Source organism: Selaginella moellendorffii, unplaced genomic scaffold (assembly GCF_000143415.4).
Source record: "Selaginella moellendorffii unplaced genomic scaffold, v1.0 SELMOscaffold_28, whole genome shotgun sequence".
Taxonomy (NCBI): Eukaryota; Viridiplantae; Streptophyta; class Lycopodiopsida; order Selaginellales; family Selaginellaceae; genus Selaginella; species Selaginella moellendorffii.
This window is the reverse complement of record NW_003314289.1, coordinates 383,281-402,682: the sequence shown is the minus strand read 5'-3', so window position 1 is coordinate 402,682 and position 19,402 is coordinate 383,281. Positions and strand designations below refer to the sequence as shown.

At 41.6% G+C, this 19,402-nt stretch overlaps 3 protein-coding genes across 3 annotated transcripts; 2 read left to right on the top strand and 1 right to left on the bottom strand.

Annotated features, from left to right (window-relative positions):
- Window positions 1-58: 58 nt before the first annotated feature.
- On the top strand, window positions 59-3,658 carry LOC9630047 (probable disease resistance protein At5g66910). Its single transcript, XM_024680414.1, has 2 exons — window positions 59-376; window positions 430-3,658. Exons 1-2 carry the CDS (start codon window positions 99-101, stop codon window positions 3,656-3,658), a joined length of 3,507 nt encoding a protein of 1,168 aa, XP_024536182.1. The 5' UTR covers window positions 59-98.
- Window positions 3,659-3,816: 158 nt separating this feature from the next.
- Window positions 3,817-4,416, bottom strand: LOC9630635 (probable C-terminal domain small phosphatase). The gene has a single exon (XM_002975470.1). The coding sequence runs from the start codon at window positions 4,414-4,416 to the stop codon at window positions 3,817-3,819; it is 600 nt and encodes a 199-aa protein (XP_002975516.1).
- A 28-nt stretch (window positions 4,417-4,444) lies between these two features.
- Window positions 4,445-9,183, top strand: LOC9630634 (integrator complex subunit 2). The gene is made up of 14 exons (XM_024680574.1): window positions 4,445-4,655; window positions 4,702-4,802; window positions 4,852-5,394; window positions 5,458-5,620; window positions 5,676-6,328; window positions 6,386-6,643; window positions 6,695-6,843; window positions 6,896-7,025; window positions 7,094-7,247; window positions 7,301-7,497; window positions 7,561-8,255; window positions 8,313-8,457; window positions 8,515-8,700; window positions 8,761-9,183. Exons 3-14 carry the CDS (start codon window positions 5,071-5,073, stop codon window positions 8,998-9,000), a joined length of 3,294 nt encoding a protein of 1,097 aa, XP_024536342.1. The 5' UTR covers window positions 4,445-4,655; window positions 4,702-4,802; window positions 4,852-5,070; the 3' UTR covers window positions 9,001-9,183.
- The last annotated feature ends 10,219 nt before the right edge of the window (window positions 9,184-19,402 follow it).

Sequence of the window (19,402 nt, the reverse complement as noted above, 5' to 3'; positions counted from 1 at the left end):
AAAGTACAAACAACGCGTTCTGCTTTTCATTTCTAGGAGTGAAGCTCGTATAGTTTGTTCATGAGCAATTTTTGCTTTAACAGCTATCTTATCACAAGATGTCTTTCGATCCCACGTCCGTGTTGCCAGCGGTCATTGCCGTGCCTATCAACGAAGCTTTCAAGCTCCTCATATCCGGGGCCTCCAAGTACTGGAATTTCCCAAGCGCGTCCAAGGCTGCAATTACCGAGTACACGCCTATCTACAATCTTGCACTTATGCGTATTGCGGCCGTACAAGATCATGCTTCGGATGAATATCAAACACTCACTCGTTTTTGCGATTGTTTCAATGAAATGGAGCAGCATATCAAGAACGTCCACTCAGCTCATCCCAGGTAACATCCTCATCTGGAAAAATTCTGGAACACTAAACATCACTCTATTGTAGATACATCAGGGAGATTTTCCGCTTCTTCGGCGCCAGATCTAAACTCGACAGCTTGATGCCTATCTTAAACGCCCAGCAAGTTCTCGAGCGGCCTTTGCCTCTAGTCCACTCTCAGAAAATCCAGGCTTTGGGCTCTCGGCCGCCCCATGAGTTTCACTATCGCTGCCAGCCCCCAAGTCTTCCTCCAGGCATAAACTACTTGATTGTTGGAAGAGACGAGGAGTTTTCCAGGTTCAAGTCACTGCTTCTGGACGAGGGAAGGCCAGAGAGGATTGGCTTGTTTGGCCCGAGCGGCGTTGGGAAGACGTTCCTGGTGACTCATCTGTGTCGCGACGGGGAGATCGCCAGTCATTTTGATGGCATCATCTGGATCAGTTTTGATTACAGAGAGCGCTTCGATACGTTGGTCACTATGCAAGCAGACATACTTTCTCGGTTGACAGGGAACGATCGGAGGGTAGCATCGGTTGCGAATGGAAGCAGGGAGATTTTCAACTTTATAACCAGGAGCAGCCTCAAGAGATACATGCTTGTTCTGGACAATGTATGGAAAAAGAACTGGCTGCATCTTTTAGATCAGGAAGGTGACATGGGGAGGGGGAACAAGGTGGTGGCCATCGCCAGCAATGCCAAGCTATTTCCAGAGGATAGGTGGACTAGTGTCAAGTTGGATCCTTTGTCTTTTGATGATGGCTACAAACTCATTTGCATGCAAGCGTTTGGAGGAGAAGACCAGGTCCCAGACACCCTTGATAGAGATTATGTGGAGAAGGTGGTTTGGCTGTGCAATGGAGTTCCCAAGGCTCTTCAGGTGATGGGCAGATATATGAGAAGAAACAAGGATCGTCCTTGGTTTTATTGGCAGCGTCTTCTTGAGAAGATCAACAGGTGGGAACTGGATGAATGGAAGGGCATATTTGAAATGGTGAAACTGAGTTTTATGGAGCTGGACGAAGATGCGCAGCTGCTCTTTTTGTCCCTCGCCCTGTTAAGAGATCCCTGGGATGAATCGAGCTTATTTCACCTGTGGCGAGCAATGAGGTGCTCAGAAGACGATAACCTTTGTTTTGAGTTGCATAAATTCAACGATGCCATCTGCAGGCTAGAAGATGCATCGTTTGGGCAGCGGCAGTGGGGCGATCAAATCGTTGTCGACGATCTTATGATGAGTTTTGCTGACTACATCATAGACATCGAGCCATTATTTTTTACCACTTTAAAGATTTGCAGAGACACTCAAGGATATCTAGTTTTAAGTCAACCCAATGCTGAACAGATTGTGCTTGTCAATAAGACTACTTCCCAGCCTCTCATTGAAACTCCATCGCTTAGGTTCCTGCGTTGTCATGTGGCAACTTTCACGGAATCTTTTCTGGGGAAACTTCTGGAGCTCAGGTACTTACACTTGGAGTCATGGTGTAGTGGCTTGTGGAATGCTCTTCGGAAGCTTTCTAAGCTAGAGGCACTCAGAATAGTACTACGGGGCAGAGAAGCGGATGCCGTTATTGATCTCAGCTTTCTGCATGGGATGCATAACCTGAGCGAATTATACATTTACTATTACAAACTTTCAGTGGTAAACTTTGAGTTTGTGAGGAAATTAAGAAAGCTGAAGGTTTTACGACTTGAAGATAAACATTTGAATGTCAAATACGACGGGAAACTCAGGTGTCCTAAAGAAGATCTTATTCTCTCCAAAAACGCACTGGAATTATTCAAAACTTTCAGTGGGTCTAAGATGCTAACAATGCTACATCTTGGAGCTATTATTCTTACAGAGCTGCCGTGCCATATCAACTTTCCACGTCTCACTAGCTTGCAAATCATGGTTGCGTCAAAATCCCTACCACCCAGCTTTGAAGAGCTTCAGAACTTGGAGAGCCTGGAATTAGACGGTTGTGGAGTGCTGGAAGAAGTGCCACGGTTGGGCAGGCTTTGCAACCTCCGGCAGCTTAAAATTTCGGGCTGTCCTACAATGGAACGCATTCCTGACTCTGCTCTTCAAGATGGTTTAGTATCCTTCCCACGGCTTGAGCGCCTCAGCATTTCAGACTGTCCAAAGCTGGCTCAGCTTCCCCACGTACAATCCACGAGACCGCTTGTTGTCCACCTGGATTCACCACTACCAGCTTTAAGACAAATCGACGAGCAGTTATTCATTGATTATCTTATTATTGATAACTGTGGGTTGATCCAAGAGGTTTATGTTGGAAAAAGCTTGCGCCGAGATCTTTCTTTCTCCACGCGTGAGAGCATAGACGACATTCCAGTGATAGGCAACCTTACACTGGGGGAACGGACATCCATCTTCATCTTCAATTTGATTGATTTCTCTACCTCGATGATGCTGCACATTATGGAGTGTGAGAAGCTGCTGCTACAAAAGCTTCCCAAAGCTCTTCCTATGCTTCGTAAGCTCTCATTGGACAAGGTGACATCTTTGGTGGAGATTAATGACATGTTCTTGCCAAGACTGGAACGACTGACGATCTTACATTGTGAGATGCTGCACAGCATTTCAGCTAGATTGCCATCACTCAAAGAGCTTGTGCTGCAGAACTTACCATATTTGTCAAGAATTAATATGCAATCTGATCCAGAGGCAGTTTCAGATCCGGACAAGCTGCACAGCGTTCCAGCTCTTCCTTCTACAGTCACGAGGATTGAACTGGTGGCATTACTATCTTTGGTGGAGATTGGTGCCATTATGCCGTCCAAAAATCTCGAAATGATCATAGTATCGGATTGTGAGAAGCTGCGCAGCCTCCCAGCTCAATCTCTCAATGCCACCACGGCAGATCATGCAAAAGGCTATCGGCTTGTCTTAAAGAACTTGCCATCTCTAGTCGAGATTGGACAAGGTTACAGCATGTCAAGGGTGAGTATCTTGCACTGCGAGAAGTTGCACAGGGTTCCCTCCATTTCTGGGATGACGGAACTTCGACTAAAGAGTTTGCCATTTCTGGTCGATATCGAGGAAAGCTGTGCGGTAAAATTGTACATTTCGGACTGTCAGCAGCTGCAAAGAGTTCCTCCCATGCACGGACTTGAACGCCTTTCGCTGAAGAATCTACCATCCTTGATCCAGATTGACAGAGGTTCTCTATCCACAATCACACACTTGAAGATCTCGGGCTGTGAAAAACTAGACGAAGCAGAACAGATTGTGCAAGAGTGGGAAGAAAGTGACGACGATGATGGATTTCAAGGTCTGACAAGGAATATTTGATATCTAAGGAGATAAAGAACAATCCATTTTGATTGCAATACAGGTTGAAAGATGTTCCTAACTTACAAATCAATCGAAAACAATCAGAGCCGAGAAAATCAAGAAACTCTGACCAGCTCTCCGCAGATTTCTAAACGCTGTCCTTAAGGAAAATCCAATTATTTGCGGAAGTTTTGTAGTCGCCACTTCCTCACAACCGGCCTCACATCCTCGACCTTCGCAAGCCCGAGCAAAAACGGGACGAGGTCCAGCAGCTCGCGATCATCGGGGTTGTCCCAGAAGCTCGAAACGCGCACCCAGTTATCCAGGTTCCACACACACTTGGACTCGGAGTCGTCCACAATCACCACCCTCTCCATCCCCCGCCCCAGCATCGACAAATCCTTGACGTGCCCAACTTCGCTGCTCCAGCTGCAATGCTCGGTATACAATCTGTGCGCAAACAATCTTCCCTCGGGGTCGAGCTCGTCCAGGATCGGATCCGCGATGCGCCGGTCGCACGACGTGAAGACGACGATCTCGTAGACACGGGCCACTTGGCGGAGGAAATCGTCGACAAAGGGGCGCTTGAGAGTGAGAAGTGTGCCATCGGATCCACGGACTTTGGAAACGAAGTCGTACCTCTGGTCGGGGCTTGTGACGCTCGAGACGAGCGTGTGATTCATGTCGAGAACTAGGGTTGGCTTGCCTTCGTGCTCGGGGCGCTGATCGGGTGGGATGAGACATGGCCGCGGCTCGGAAGCTCTCGCCAATACCATTCTCTCTTCTTCTCCAAAACCCTAAAAAACCCAAGACCTTTAATAGTGGGGGTTTTTAGGGTTTATGGCGATTCGCTTCTCTGGCTCGTCCTCGGAGGTGCTGCGCGTCTTCAACCGGGCGGTGGATTTGCTGGCGAGCAGCGCGCCCGACAGCGACCAGGAGCTGCTGGAGATGGTGAGGAAGGCCAAGAAGGAGCAGGAGAGCAACATCTTCCATCCGCCCAAGAAATTGCGCACTGGTAAGACATTTGATAGAGGGATTGATTGATCGACGTCCTATGGCAGCGCGCGCGGCTGGAGATAGCGATTCCACTGCTCCTGCTGCTCCTGCTACTGCTGCGGCGTCCAAATTGGGAGCATCGTCTCGCCCATCTGACCAGCAACAGGTGGAATTCTACTCCCTCTCTCTCACACTCACAAAGTTCTTGGATCCAGGCCTCTAACCCGCCTCCAAAACCGAGTGGATTGGTGCGATTGGGCTCCAACGCCGGCGTCGCAAGGGGGCGCGTCGAGAAACCCAAGCGCAAGCCAGGACGGTAATGCCCAAGAGCCCTAAATCTGCGAATATGCTGGATGATGCTTATTTAAAAAGCTCACAGAATATCCTTGTAACGGCACTCGAATATTACGTTAGAATGTTAGGGTTTATGGCCGATGGCGGACGATATTTTGGAATTCGTGCGCCATCGCGTGTTCCCCGAGCGCCTGCGCGCCATCGATGCGTCCGTGAAGCTGCCATTCGCTCCCTCGCTTCTACTTGCAGCGTGCGATGATCCGGAGCAGCGGCATTGTGTGCTGGGGAATTTGGAAGATCACAGGTGCGTTTCGCGAGCGCTCGAGTATGCGCGGCTGGATTACGGGGAGATCTCGTGTAATATCGGTGCCGGAGCCGAGAATGCCGCGCCTATGGACGAAGATGGATTGCTCGATGGCGGGGAAAGTCCGGACGAATGCCTGGCGTTTGAGCAGGCTACTGAGGTAATCTTCTAAGTTTTAAAGGATGTCTTCCTTCTTTTTGATGGATCGTCTCTTTTTTTATAGAAAGGGCGCGTTGAGCTTGTTATAACATCCTTGCTAGGAAGAGCTTCAAAAGCAACCTCGAATTCCAGCATGGGCAGTATTTGGAATAACACGGCATATCTATCCGAGCTAAGGTTGCTTCTTCCAATCGCTGTTTCACGTTGTCCAGCAATTTTCACTCCAGGTTGAATTTTTTTCTTCTTCTCTCGCTCACATTCAATGTTTTTTTTTTTCTGCAGAGCTACTCGTCAAAAGCTTGCTGACTGCTGCCTGTGGCATAGAGCTTCTTGTCACAACGCTCGCAAACAATCCATCGCTGGTCGAGCGAGCTCCAACACTCCTGGTGGACCTCGTGAAACGGGAGTTAGATCAAGAGTCAGCCCGTGAAAAGTCGCCTGCTGAGCCTCGTTTAAAGCCGTCACGCGAGATGGAAGCCGCTGTGTGGACGCTGTTCAAGCTTTGTCAGGTCTCTCGTTCGTTCGCCTCGACTTGCAGAGACGCGATGGTGGAGGCAATGGTTCTCGAGGAGCTGGCATTACTGGTGACTCTGGAGGTTTTACACGACGAGTTCGAGTTCCTATCAGAAGTTCTGTTCAAGAGCTTTACACTTGGTGGAACGGTACATAGCTTATTGCCATGGTTGGCGCAGTATCTATCGTCGAGAGAGAAAAGTTTGCTGCCACTTCCGCGTATGACCGACAAGGAGGGTCTCTCGACGCCATCCGAAAGATTTGTTAACAAGGAATGGGTGACTTGCGAGCTCAGGAAGGCCTTGCTGAGGCATGCGAGGAGGATAAAACAGAAAAAAGGATGGTGTCCTGAGCTATATGCACACTTGAAGATATATTGTGTCTTGATTCGAGTTGGAGACATCTCGCCATCGTTTGAAGAGGTACTCAAGTTTTCTTTCTTGTTTTGGTTCTGGCTTAATCTTTCGCCATGGCTGCAGAGTGATTTCTGGTTGAAAACAATTGCGCAAGACAAAACAAAGCCACCCTGTTGTTCGCAACGTATTCTCGAACTTGGAGTTGCATATTTATGTTTGGTACCAGGTCTAGCTGGAAGCCCAACGAGACTGCTGTACCATGGATGTGTGTCGTACTTGCTCTCACCCGTGAAGCAAGACAGCGGTTTTTCATCGACTGTGGAGCTTGCCATATGGTTGTCGGTGCAGCTATTTCTACGAAACTTGAACAACATAGCCCAGGTAAATCCAGTACGCGCGTCTTTTCTATTCTATGCTCTTACTGTGTGGCAGTTTGTTAGGGAGTCACTTGGAATCCACGTGACAGTGCACCATGGTTTGATGCATGATTTTGCGTCGGCTGCTGGAATAACGTCCGACCCGTCGCTGATTGCAAATGCCGTTGCTGCACTTCGGCCTCAAGGTGCTCTTGCTGGGAACGTGTAATCAAATCACCATTTACCTTTCTCATTGACTGACTTTTGATTCTTGCAGGAAACAACAGAGTCGTGCACTAATGTGTCTCACGCAACTACTTCACGCGGGTACGTTCAGTCGGTGCTTCACGGACATCCTAGGTGCAGTAATACACAGTATTTCAAGAGCACGCGAGCCTGTTTGTCGTGTAAGTTGGCCTCTAGAGTCTTTATTTTTCTTTTCTTTTTTGTCTTACAAGCTTTGCGTCGATTCTAGGAGGTAGTGCACTTGATCCAATCTTATATGGATTTACCGGTTCAACAAGGAAATGCCAAAGGCCCTATATTCAAAGCGGTCGAGCTGGAGACGTTCTTATTGGATGCCATATCTCCTGGCAGCTTGTCTTTTTATAACAACTGTTCGGATGATGGTGAGATTCTTTTCCAGATTATTCATGTCATTAGCTCGCTCTCTTGCAAATAGGTCTGGGGGAAGCTGTCGATCAGGCGCCGGCAGTTCTCGCGACATACTTCATTCTCTGCAGAGAACACCTCCTCAGAAGTTTGGGTGTTGACGACGATGTAAAATGGTGGCCGGATTTGGTCTCAGGTACACCTTGGAGGCTGGTGCTCTCGTACATGGAGAAGTTCTCGTCGCAATACGAAAATCTTCTTCCTCAGGTAAGAAATCACCAAGTCAAATTCATGCTAGAAGCCTTTAACGTTTGTATCTGCTGCTCCTAGTGGCTCGCTCTCGCAACTGCACTCTTCCCTGAAAAGTTCATCGTACTCAACCATCTTGACCAAATGGAAGCAACGGACAGACTTATTGATACGGTAGGCGTCGACGTCGCAATGACCGACGAACATGCGGCAGACAGGGACTCTTTATCAGTGGACGCAATTCAATCGGCAAGAAAGAAGGCTCCAAGCGAACCACAACTTATTCTCCGTGTTCTGGACGGAATGCGTCGGCGAGCTTCTAGCTATGACTGGAAGTTGACAGACGTGGTTGGAAAGCCCAGCTACTGGACGCTAGAGAGCACTCTTATCAAGGAATTGCTGCCGTTTTTATTGGACCCAACGTGCCCGCATGACGTACAGGCAAAGTTTTGTAGCTGGTGGTACGCTTTGCCAGATGCTGCGAAGGAGCCTCTGATCATAGTCTTCTTCAAAGCGATTAAGGTCTCTGGCTCGGCCTATACTGGTCTCTTGAAGGAAGACGCGCTACTGAGCTACAGAACTTTGGTCCGGGATCCCTTGCTTTTCTTATCGTGCGACCCGAGGCTTTTTCGTACGCCGATGCTAGCGTTTTACTTGGACACGCTAATGGAGATCCTGATAGTGAACAGGAGGCTGTGCGAGGCATCGATATTGGAGTCTGGGAAAGATGGCCTGAGGCGTGAAGAAATCGCCACGGCACTCGTTTCTCAATACAGGTATAGTTTATAGTTTTCAATTTTCTTTCTCGAGAGAGTAATTTTGTGTGCATGCAGCGCTGTCTGCCAGATTCTACTGGAGCGTTGTGATTTAAGCCAGGGGAAAGAGTCTTTGTCGATGGCGATGAACAAGCTTGTTTGTAAGACGGTGTCATCACTTCTTACAGTGAACTCTCTACTTCTGAAGCTGATACATTTCCAGGCAAGTTTTTCCCTATCCCGTTTCATTCTACAATGCACATTTCGAAATATTTTGCAGGGATATGATTCAACGCGTATACCGGTGATGCTAGAGCATGTCCCTGCAATGGTCCACTGCCTTGATTTTCTAGACGAGTTATTACAACAGCAGCAGCAACACAAACAAGTTTTTGCCATCCTTCTCGCCTCGCACGTCACTCGCTGCTATCCCGAAGCCAATCTAAGCTTCCAAGTGGCAGAGAGGGTAGGCAATTATCCACACATTGTTTTCATTGATACAAGCAATCTGTGTTGTGTGCCTCAGGTAGTCTCTCATGTCACATACATCCTGTCCAAGGTCGCTGGCAGCAGCGAGTTCTTAGCGCAGATTTTGCAACCCGTCGCAGAGATTGCCACCACCTTCCCTGTGCTCGCTCCAAAAGTGGTGGCCATCTTACAGTCGTGTAGTCGAGCTGGAGCTTCGTTGAAGGCAGGAGGCCCTCCTCGAGACGCCAAGCTCGAGGCGGCCGCAGTGGGAGCTCTCGGCCTTGTGGTGGGAACTTGACCAAGCGAAAAGAAAGAGCTAAAGCGACTGGAATCGCAAAGCAAAGCTCCAGAGACAAGGATGCATTTGTTAAGCAAAGGAGGCAGCTCTTTCTAAATGCCTGATTATGTGTAAGCAAGACAGCTCCAAGATGGAAAGTCTGTCTTTCTTTAACTCCAAAGTAGGTCACAATTCAACACCAAAGATGCGCTGCAAATGAACAAATACAGGAAAAGAGTGGATCAGTGGCCATCCGACAACTTGTGCAATGAAGGGCTGTAGGGCAAGGGCAAGGGAGTGTCAGGTGGTCATCTCTTCCTCCAACGAAGGGACTCGATCCTTTGTGAGGATCTTACAACGGTTCATCTATATTCCACATGGCCAGCAATATAAGACGACACTTGCAGCCACATCTGGCATAAGAAACTATTCTTTTTAATAAGTAAAGAAAGATAATTTGTCTTATAAAGGGCTTTAAGAATTTTGTGCTGGCCAGAAGCTTAGTTGGCCTACTTTGTAGCTTGTTGTAGATGTACTATGGAATTTGTGGCAGATAATCCATTAAAATAAGGGATGACATAAACTACAAGAATATTTTAAGAATATTCCATGGCCTGTTCAAGGGTTGGGTTCATTCCTTGTTAGTTTCGTTAGTATTGGAGCAGCACATTCTTTTGGGATGGCAGATAAGTGGGATATAAATCTTGATGAGAAGTATGGCATTAGTGATGATTGCTATAACAAAGAGGAAGAATCTTGATAATGTTGTTGTGATGCCAAATATCTAAGGTTTAAAATAATATTAAGGAGGTTAAAGATTCTATCAATCTTATTAAAAACATTTTACTTCACATAGACCCTTAAGAGTTGAATCAATCTTGTGTCTGTGATTATTATTGATACGTCAAACATGCCAAGGATTATGGTATTATGGAATGGAAGTCATCACTAAATGTTTGCGATAGTTAGAAAGTTGATTTTTGGTTGGAATTGTGGGAAAGTTATTGGTCTCATAAGGTGAAAATTAAGTTAATTCTAAGTTGACTTCTTGGAGTGATTTGATTAAAATTTTCTATACTTTGTTTATCAAAAAGTTTGAAGAGGTTGATCTCATGAACTAACTTCTAGAGATCAAATAAGGGACTTTGTCTTTAGATGTATATGCACACAATCTTTACTTTAGTCTTATGAGCATTTATAATGAGTTGTTAAAAGTGCAATGTTTCATCAAAGATTTGAGCTCAATGGATGTGTAGCAAAAAGTAAAAAGGATTTTCCAGCAATGTTGACTAATGCTATCACTAAAGCTCAAATATTTTTGCCCAAACTATCAATCAACTTAGTCAACTCTGGTCAATAGGATGATTTATAGGGTAGTCAATACCAGCCCTAATGCTTCATATTCAAGGAAGAAACAATTGTTCCATCATAGCTCAAAAAGTGAAGATGACAATAAGGCTAAAAGAAATTGTTTACATTAGCAAGAGAAGGATAAGGTAGAGGGCAATTTTTTTCATTATCACAAAGCTGGACATCATAGCAAGGATTGTCTTCTTATAAAGGGATCAAAGAATATTAAGGTGGTGGAATTTATCATGGATACAACTCAGGCATTTGTTGTGGTGGCTCTTTCACACCTTGTGGCAAAAGTTCAAAAATTTAAGTCTCAAGTGTATATCAATTCTGTAGAGCTCAATGGTTTTATGCACAATTAACTTGTGAAGGTCAAAGGGGACATTCAGGGTAGTGTTGTTAGTATTCTTTTTTATCTAGGTGCTACACACAACTTATTGAGCTTCAAGGTGGTGAAGTAACTTGGTTTGCTTGTGGAAAAGAGTTTGGTAATCTATGAGGTGGTTATGGTAGATGGATTTAACACTTATGTTTACGGTGAATAGGCTCCGAGTGTTCTTTTGATGATTTAAGGGATTCTTGACCATCCTTTGCTCCAGGTTATAGATCTTGGTCACACAGATGTTATTCTTGGGAAGGAATGGTTTTATGATGTGAAGCCAAGGATCAATTGAGAGTTTAAATGTTCTGCATATCGAAATTAGTGGCACTATGAAAAAGATTGTCATAACAGACAATAATGATACTTCATTGATTAATACTTTGGAGTTGGTAACATGCACACATGAGATAACTAGTTCTTTTGTGGTTTGTTTCTTTCTAATATGCTCATATCTAATTTGGCATATGTTCATGGGCATGGGGCTTAGATGGATTGCATTTAAGAGGAGTTCTAGATGTATTTCGAGATGAATTGCCTGATGGTTTGCCTCCCAAACATGGAATTCAACATGAGATTGATTTGGTTCTTGGAGCTACTCCTTATTAGTGACAATTGACTCATATTAATCCTACTAAAGATAAAGAGATTAATAAGCAATTTGTTAAGTACCTTTGGAAGGGGTGGTTATAGATAAACAAGTCTTCTTAGGTTGCTTCAGTGGTGATAGTTAAGAAGAAAGATGGTATATAGTGTCTCTATGTGAACTACAAAGGATTGAATGATAAGATAATGAAGAATATGTTCCCAATCCTTTATCAATGATTTTCTCAATTACCTTTGTGATACTTGATATTTTTCAAATATTGATTTGAGGCAAGGGTATTATTAGATTTGTGTCAAGCCAGAGGATGTTCCAAAAATTACATTCTAGACGATGGGGTCACTATGAGTTTTTAGTGATGTCATTTAGTTCGATAGATGTTTCTACAACTTTTTAGAGATTGATGAATCAAGTTCTACAACCTTACTCGGGAAAGTTTACAATTGATAATTTTGATGATATCCTAGTGTTTAGCTCTTTAGTGGAGGAATATAAGATGCATGTGTAAAGTGTTTTGCAACATTTGAGGGATAAGAAGCTCTACTTGAAGTTATTTAAGTATGAGTTTTTTTTGGAGAAAATTGAATATTTTAGACATTTGATTTCAATATATGGAGTGAGAGTTGATCCCACAAAGATCCAGATTGTGGTTGATTAGCCTATATCTTCAATAGTGCATGATCTCCGTTGACTAGATATGTGATATGATATGTGACTAAGGAGTTGCAAGATGCAATATGATGTTATCCGGCATGTGCACAACTATATTTGGTTCTAAGCTCATAATACTATCTCTCATGTTGCAAAAGGATAGTTGGAGTCAATTGTAATTTCCCATTTGTTTGAGTTCGTGATATTTAATTTGATGGGGCATTTTCCACAATTGATTGTTGGTAATGAGTATGTTATTATTGCTTCTAACTACTTGACTCGCTATATGGATGTCAGTGTTTTTGCTAGTGCATTTGCAATTGTTGTTAGATACTTTTTTATTAATCAAGTGGTGTTTTAGCATTCTTGTCCAAAATGGATTTTTTCAGATAATGGTCCCACATTATGGATAAGGCATTTCACATTTTAACATCTCAACTGGAGATACATAACACTATCACAAGTGCTTATCATTTATAGATAAATGGTTTGGTGGAATAGTTCATTTAAACCTCCAAATGAATGATTGTAAAGTAAGTGAACTTTTAGCATTTAGAGTGGGATAGTTATTTGCCATCTCTTTGGTATGCATATATCACAAGGGTACAAAGTTCTGTTAGTGCTTCACTATATAAACTTCTATATGGTCATAATCCAATACTGCCAATGGAATTGAGTTTACCTTTACAATTGCTCTAAGCTATTGATGCTAAGTCCTAGAATTAATATTTGACAAGCATTCTTCCACTTGTCTAAATAAAGTGTACACTTGGGCTGCATACAAATGGGATAAAAATAAAAAGATATGTGTAGCTTCTCAGTTATATAATGATGCCCTATATGCTTATATAGAATAAGAGAATCATGGTATACATGGAGAAAGCATGGAATAAAGATCAAAGACACCACTAACCACAAATAATAATCAAAATTTATTCCCACAAAATAAAGAAGGCCATCCTCAAGGTGATATTGAGAATGTAAATTCTAAAATAACAAGTCATTAATAAGTGATGTAAAATTTTCAAACCTATTGTAAAGCTTTCAGATCCACTACTCAAACTTTTGAGCTTCACAAACCTGGTAAAAAGAAGGTAAATTTTGTAGTGCATCTTGTGGACACTAAACATCAAGTATAACAACCATCGACGGCATGAGATCCTCCTCTAGAAAATCCACAGATACTAGAATATTAGGGTTAACAAGAATAGGAGAAAAGAGTGAAGAAGGAAAAAAAATTTAAGAAAGGGCATTAGCATCAATTATAAAACTCTTATAGTGATGAACAACCTCAAAATTATATATCTGAAGCTTTAGAGCCCACTAAGCAGTATGATTAACCAAGTTCTTCAATTTAATAACAAAGTAACTACAACATGATCACCTTATAGTAATATTGAAAACCATGTAAATATGCATTTTGAAACCCTAAACCATTGCTAAACACTCTTTCTCTATTGTGGAATAATTTATCTCCGCTAATTGTAATGTACAGTTGATATATATAATAGGATGACATTGAGGCATACTCATGCTTTCTTGCATCCAGACACCCCCAAAACCGATATCAGAAGCATCCACACATAAAATGAAAGGTTGAGTGTAATTAAGATATGCCAAAATTGGAGAGTTGTCAACAAGTTCTTTAAGATCCATAATTGCCTATTTGCAATCTTTAGACCACATGAAAGATAATGTTGATGACTTCAGTAATGCTCGCAATGGTGTAGTACAATCAGAAAGAATTAACAAAACAATCGAAATATTGCATTTTGCTCAAGCACTACACATCATTCAAGTTGTGTTCTTAGATGCAAAGATGCATTCCCACGTCCCTCTAAGTGGATCAAGACATCATCAATAAAGTCAACAGTCACCTCAGCATATCATAGAGAACTTCATCCATCATCTGCTAAAAAGTTGCTAAAACATTATTTAAACTGAACAACATCACCAAGAAGTTGTATAAACTAAATGGTGTATGAAAAACACTCTTAGGAACATCATCCTTAGCCATCGGCACTTGTCAGTACCCAAAAGCAAGATCTAATTTAGTGAACTAATGACTTTTCCCTAGATAATGTAAAAGATTAATAGTGTGAGGAAGAGGGTATACATCCAAGATAGTCACATTATTTAATGAATGATAGTCAATGCAAAAGGGAACTGGTTTCATCACAAGATAAGGTTCACACATCTAAATACTCTGATGTTCATGCATAAAATCTTGATTTCCTTTGGTGACTAACATTGAACAAGAACCTTGATTAAACAAACATCCTTAGTTAGAATAGGATGACATATTGCAATCTTGTCAAAGTCAAAGAGATCAACATACTCCTTCTTGAGTTAGTCAACCATTGTGATACAAAGACTATCAAAGGGATCTAGAGAGGGAATAGAAGAGTAAAATAGAAATACAATAGGAAGTAATAGAAAAACAAAAGTGATGGAAATAAAAGTAGAAATAAAGGGATGGAAGGGAATAAAAGTGAGAAGATTGAAAAAAAATATAAAAAACCACTTTAGAAACATATGGGAATCTTACACAAATATTGAGTATCATCCCAAGAATGATAGGTGGCAATCATTATAAAGTGATTGCACAAATGGTACATATTATCCTTAGGATTCCCACGAAAGAACTCCATTCAGACAGAAGAAATGGCAGTAAGAGCAAGAGGAGCTGTACCACATGTTATGAATACTACTATCAACTAAGTCTAACTATTCAACTAAAACTTTAGTATTGAGCAATTGCACCAACTATTATTTTAAAGTCAAAGTAGGAGGAGGTTGTCATGAAAATGAACAAAAAAGGAACAATAAAAGAGAAGAAAGTGAAAAAGTTACAAGAAAAGTGAGATTTAGACAATGCAAAAGTTAAATCTAAATCAAAAGACCAAATTTAAAAACTCTTTAAGGACAATCAAAACTACCTCTCACCTCTACTAATATGAGTGCATGAAATATGAAAATGAAATATAAAAATGTGCATATCAATTAGCCCAAAAACCATAGTTTATATACATATATGAGTGGTTTGAATTGAAATCAATTTGACAAATATCAAAATCCTACTATACTAATCTTAGTGTACAATTGTTAATATTAGTATATGGCATTGTAGCTGTATATTTAGACCTTAAAGATAATCAATTTTTAGGAATTTTTTCTTAGCTTTAGCACTAAATAGAAGTAAAAATATATAAATATTTGAGAAAGAGAAAATAAAATACTTTTATATTTATCTTAGCAAGTATGCTAATTATGACAGATAATCAACTTTTAGGAATATTTTTTCTTAAGTTTTAGCAGTAAAGAAAAGTAAAAATATGATATAGGGATTTTATAAATTTCTAAAAATTTATTGTAAATATGTAAAGATCTAAGAGTTTTATATATTATAAAGAACAAAATTAATCAAAAAATAAATTAAATAAAGTATTAATTTTAAAGTACATAAAGAAATTTTAAAAGTAGTAAGAGTATTTTCTTAGTTTCTTATATGTGTTAACACTATTGAAGCCAACACTAATACTACATTAGTACATTTATATAATATATAAAATAAAATTTAATTTTTTAATAAGTCTTAATTTTCTAGATTGGATATTATTAACTGTTATGATTATAAATTAAAAAATAACACTTTTTATTTTTATAATATTTTTATTTATTAAAATTGAGTTGTTTTTAAACAATCAAATTTGTAAAACTTAGCATTTAAAATCTGTTTTATAAATTACTAAATTTATATATCTGAAATATATAAATTTAAGTGATATTACTAATAAAATATGCACATCACAAGGAACTATTAAGTTTAATCAAGATTATGAAACAAACATTTATGATTCTAGTATGATTTTTAAAATATTATAGATAGTAGATTTAATAAAATATATATTAGTCTCTCAAACTATTTTATATGTGAAACTATAGTATATATAGGTAAATTATATTTGTGAGGGCCAAGTGTACGGCTACGATGCCATATACTAATATTAGCGTAATGGGATTTTGGTAGCCATCAGATTGGTTTCAATCCGGACCACTTGCTTATGTATATAAACTAGGGTTTTTGGGCTAATTGATATGCAGATTTTCTATATTCCCTTTCCATATTCCAAGCACTCACATTAGTGAAGTTGAGGGGCATTTTTGATTGTCCCTGAAGAGTGCTTGAATTTGGGATTTTGGTTTGGATCTAGCTTTTGCATCATTTAGATTTAGTTTTTTCCATTTCCTTTCTTTTATTCTTCCTTTTCAGGATTTTGGTTTAGAGCTAGCTTTTTGCATTGTCTAGATCTCCCATTTCCTTCTCGCTTTTTGTTATTTCTCTTCTTTTTCTTTCTTCGTCCGTCTTTATGGCAGATCAACAATCTCCTCCTTTGACTCTAGAGCAGCAGTTGGTACAATTGCTTAATGCTATGCATTTGCAATTGAACAACCAAAATCAGTTGATGGTGGCATTCACAGCACATGGTATAACTCCTCTTGCTCTTGGTGCTAATCCTCGTGTTCGGCTAGAGTTCTTTTACGGGAATCTTGGGGATGATGTGTACTATTGGTTCAATCACTTCATGGTGATTGCCACATATCATTCTTGGGATGATGCTCAACATTTGCATGAGTTTCCCACATGTCTCCAAGGGATGGCATTGTAATGGTACAATGGTCTGAGCACAACTATTCGTGGGGATTGGAGTGTTCTCCCGGACGTCTTCAAACGTGCTTTCGGACATGCCGACGATTGTGATGATGCCTTCCAACAATTGTATCGTCTGCATCAAGGGCCATCTAAGTTGGTGATGCAATTTGGCGTTCGTTTTCGAAGTCTTTTGCTTCGTGTGGAGACAAACATGTCGGAGCGGATCAAGCTAAGAATGTTGTGGCTAGCACTTTGTCAAGATCTTGTCGGACTTGTGCATGCATTTGCTCCCACCACCTTGACGATGCTCTTCCCTTGGCACAATGTTATAAGACGTCGCCTCTTCCACTTCTCGCTGCCCGTCCTTCAACTCCCCTTCCTATGGGTGATGGTCCTCTTCCAATGGAGGTTGATGCTACTACTGCTTCAGTCCAAGGACAAGGGTGAGGACGTGGTCATGGCCGTGATGGTCGCTGTTGGGTGTGTGATGAAGTTGGTCATACTTATCGGCGTTGTTAGTGGTTTCCAGATTGGCAACCTCCATTTCTTGAGTGGAGACCTTGGTGTTAGCAATATCCCATTGGTGTTGCTGCAGTGGATGGTTTGGACACCGAGATACATTCGGAAAATGAGGAGTCGCACGAGTAGTGGAGGGACCTTGCGCGAATAAGTTAGTGACCCTTCCATCTTTCTTTCGGGAGTATCATCAAGGGGTGCACTTGGCACCGGTTCATCCAGTGTTTACTTTCCAAGCTCGTTTTTATAACAAGAGGTCTCCTATTATTTTCTCCGTGTTGGTTGATACCGGTTTGAGTTTATCTTTTATTGCTCGACCTATTGCCACACGTTGCCGTCTACACTTGCGTCGTGCGGCAAAACCAGTTTTCATTTTTTATGGCAACGGCCGTACACATACATGTGCACGGGATGAGGTGGACCTGGTTGTGCGTGTGGCCGATCTTGAGCTTGGGTTGCAGTCATTGCGGGTGGTGTCGAGTTAAGCTTTTGACCTCATTCTTGGTATGGATTGGTTGCAGCGCAATCATGGTAAGTGTGATTTTGAGGCTTCTCCCCCTTGTTTCATACTTCCTTATGTTTCATCCATTCCTCTCATTTTTGTACCTCTTTGTCCCTCTACTTTTACCTCTGCTTCCATTACTTTTGTTCCCCCACTATTTCCTCCCATGTTTCCATTTTGTTCTGCTCTTCCCTTTTTCGATCCCTCCAACGATCTTTGTGTTGCAGCAGTGGACTGGCTCATGAAGGAGTATCCTAATCTCTTTTAATTTGACCTATCATCTGGGGCCAAAATTGCCATACATCATCCAATTCCAACCGGGGATGCTCGTCCAATCAAAGTTCCCATACCCAAGGAGATTAAGGTTTTATGTGCAAATGTTAAGAAGATGTTGGAGAAGGGTGTTATTCGGAAGTTGCGGAGTCCTTGGGCATGTGAACCTCATTTTGTGACGAAGCCTGATGGGAGTATTTATTTCTGCATCAACTATTGTCCGTTAAACGAAGTGATGATCCCAGATGTGTACCCTCTTCCTCACACTGCTGATTTTTTGAATCGTCTGGGATGAAGTTGTTAGTTCACCAAGCTAGATCTTGCTTCTGGGTACTGGCAAGTACCGATGGCCAAAAAAGATATTCCTAAGACTGCTTTTCGTACACCATTTGGTTTGTACAAGTTTTTGGTCATGCCGTTTGGTTTAAACAATGTTCTAGCAACTTTTTAGCAAATGATGGACAAGGTTCTTTGCGATATGCTGGAGGTGACTGCTAACTTCATTGATGATGTCTTGATCCACTCGGAGGGGACATGGGAGGAGCATGTTCATGATGTTTGTAAAGTGTTGAATCGGCTACACGATGTTGGTTTAAAGTTGAAGCAGTTGAAGTGCGTGTTTGGGTTCAAGGATACAACTTATCTTGGGTACCGTATTTCTCATGAGGGTTTGCAAGTTAATCCTGATAAACTTGTAGCTGTTTTAAAGTTCCCTACTCCGAAGTGTGTGAATGATGTATAGTACTTTTTGAGCAAGGTGTAGTATCTCGATTGTTTTGTGGATCATCTTTTTGATCGCATTGCACCGTTGTGAGCATTGCTCAAATCATCAACATCATCTTTCATTTGGTCTTTGGATTGTGAGTGAGTGTTCAGGGATCTCAAAGAGTTATTAACGACTCCTCCGGTTTTAGCATATCCTGACTATACTCGACCTTTTATTTTTGCGTGTGGATGCTTCTGACATTGGTCTTAGAGGTGTGTTGATGCAAGAGAGCTCGAGTGTGCCTGGTTAGCGCCATTCCATTGCTTATATAAGCCATACATTACAACCAGCAGAAATGAACTACTCCACGATAGAGGAGTGTTTAGCAGCAATTTGGGGTTTCGAGAAACTTCATGCATATCTACATAGTTCTTGAACATTACTTAAAGGTGATCATACTGCTGTTACTTTATTATTGAAGTGGAAGAATCTGGTTGGTCGTACTGCTCGATGGGCTTTGAAGTTTCAAATATATGATTTTGATGTTGTTCATCACCCAAAGAGTTCTATGGCTGATGCTAATGCCTTTTCTCAAGCTCCTCTTTCTTCTCCATTCTCTTCTCATGTTTCTGACGAGCCTATTATTCCAGCCTCTATGGATTTTCTAGATGAGGATTCTGTGCCGTCGGCGGTTGCAGTACTTGACGTTCAGTGTCCACAAAGCATAGAGCAAGATTTACCTCTCTTAATGAGGTTCGCGAGGCTCAAAAGATTGAGCTATGGAT

Bases quoted from the DNA above. Each gene is read 5' to 3' on its own strand.
- LOC9630047 (XM_024680414.1), top strand. From the start codon at position 99: ATGTCTTTCGATCCCACGTCCGTGTTGCCAGCGGTCATTGCCGTGCCT. The intron at 377-429 runs GTAACATCCTCA...ACTCTATTGTAG, and splicing joins GTCCACTCAGCTCATCCCAG to ATACATCAGGGAGATTTTCC.
- LOC9630635 (XM_002975470.1), bottom strand. From the start codon at position 4,416: ATGGTATTGGCGAGAGCTTCCGAGCCGCGGCCATGTCTCATCCCACCC.
- LOC9630634 (XM_024680574.1), top strand. From the start codon at position 5,071: ATGGCGGACGATATTTTGGAATTCGTGCGCCATCGCGTGTTCCCCGAG. The intron at 6,844-6,895 runs GTAATCAAATCA...TGATTCTTGCAG, and splicing joins GGTGCTCTTGCTGGGAACGT to GAAACAACAGAGTCGTGCAC. The intron at 7,248-7,300 runs GTGAGATTCTTT...TCTTGCAAATAG, and splicing joins TAACAACTGTTCGGATGATG to GTCTGGGGGAAGCTGTCGAT.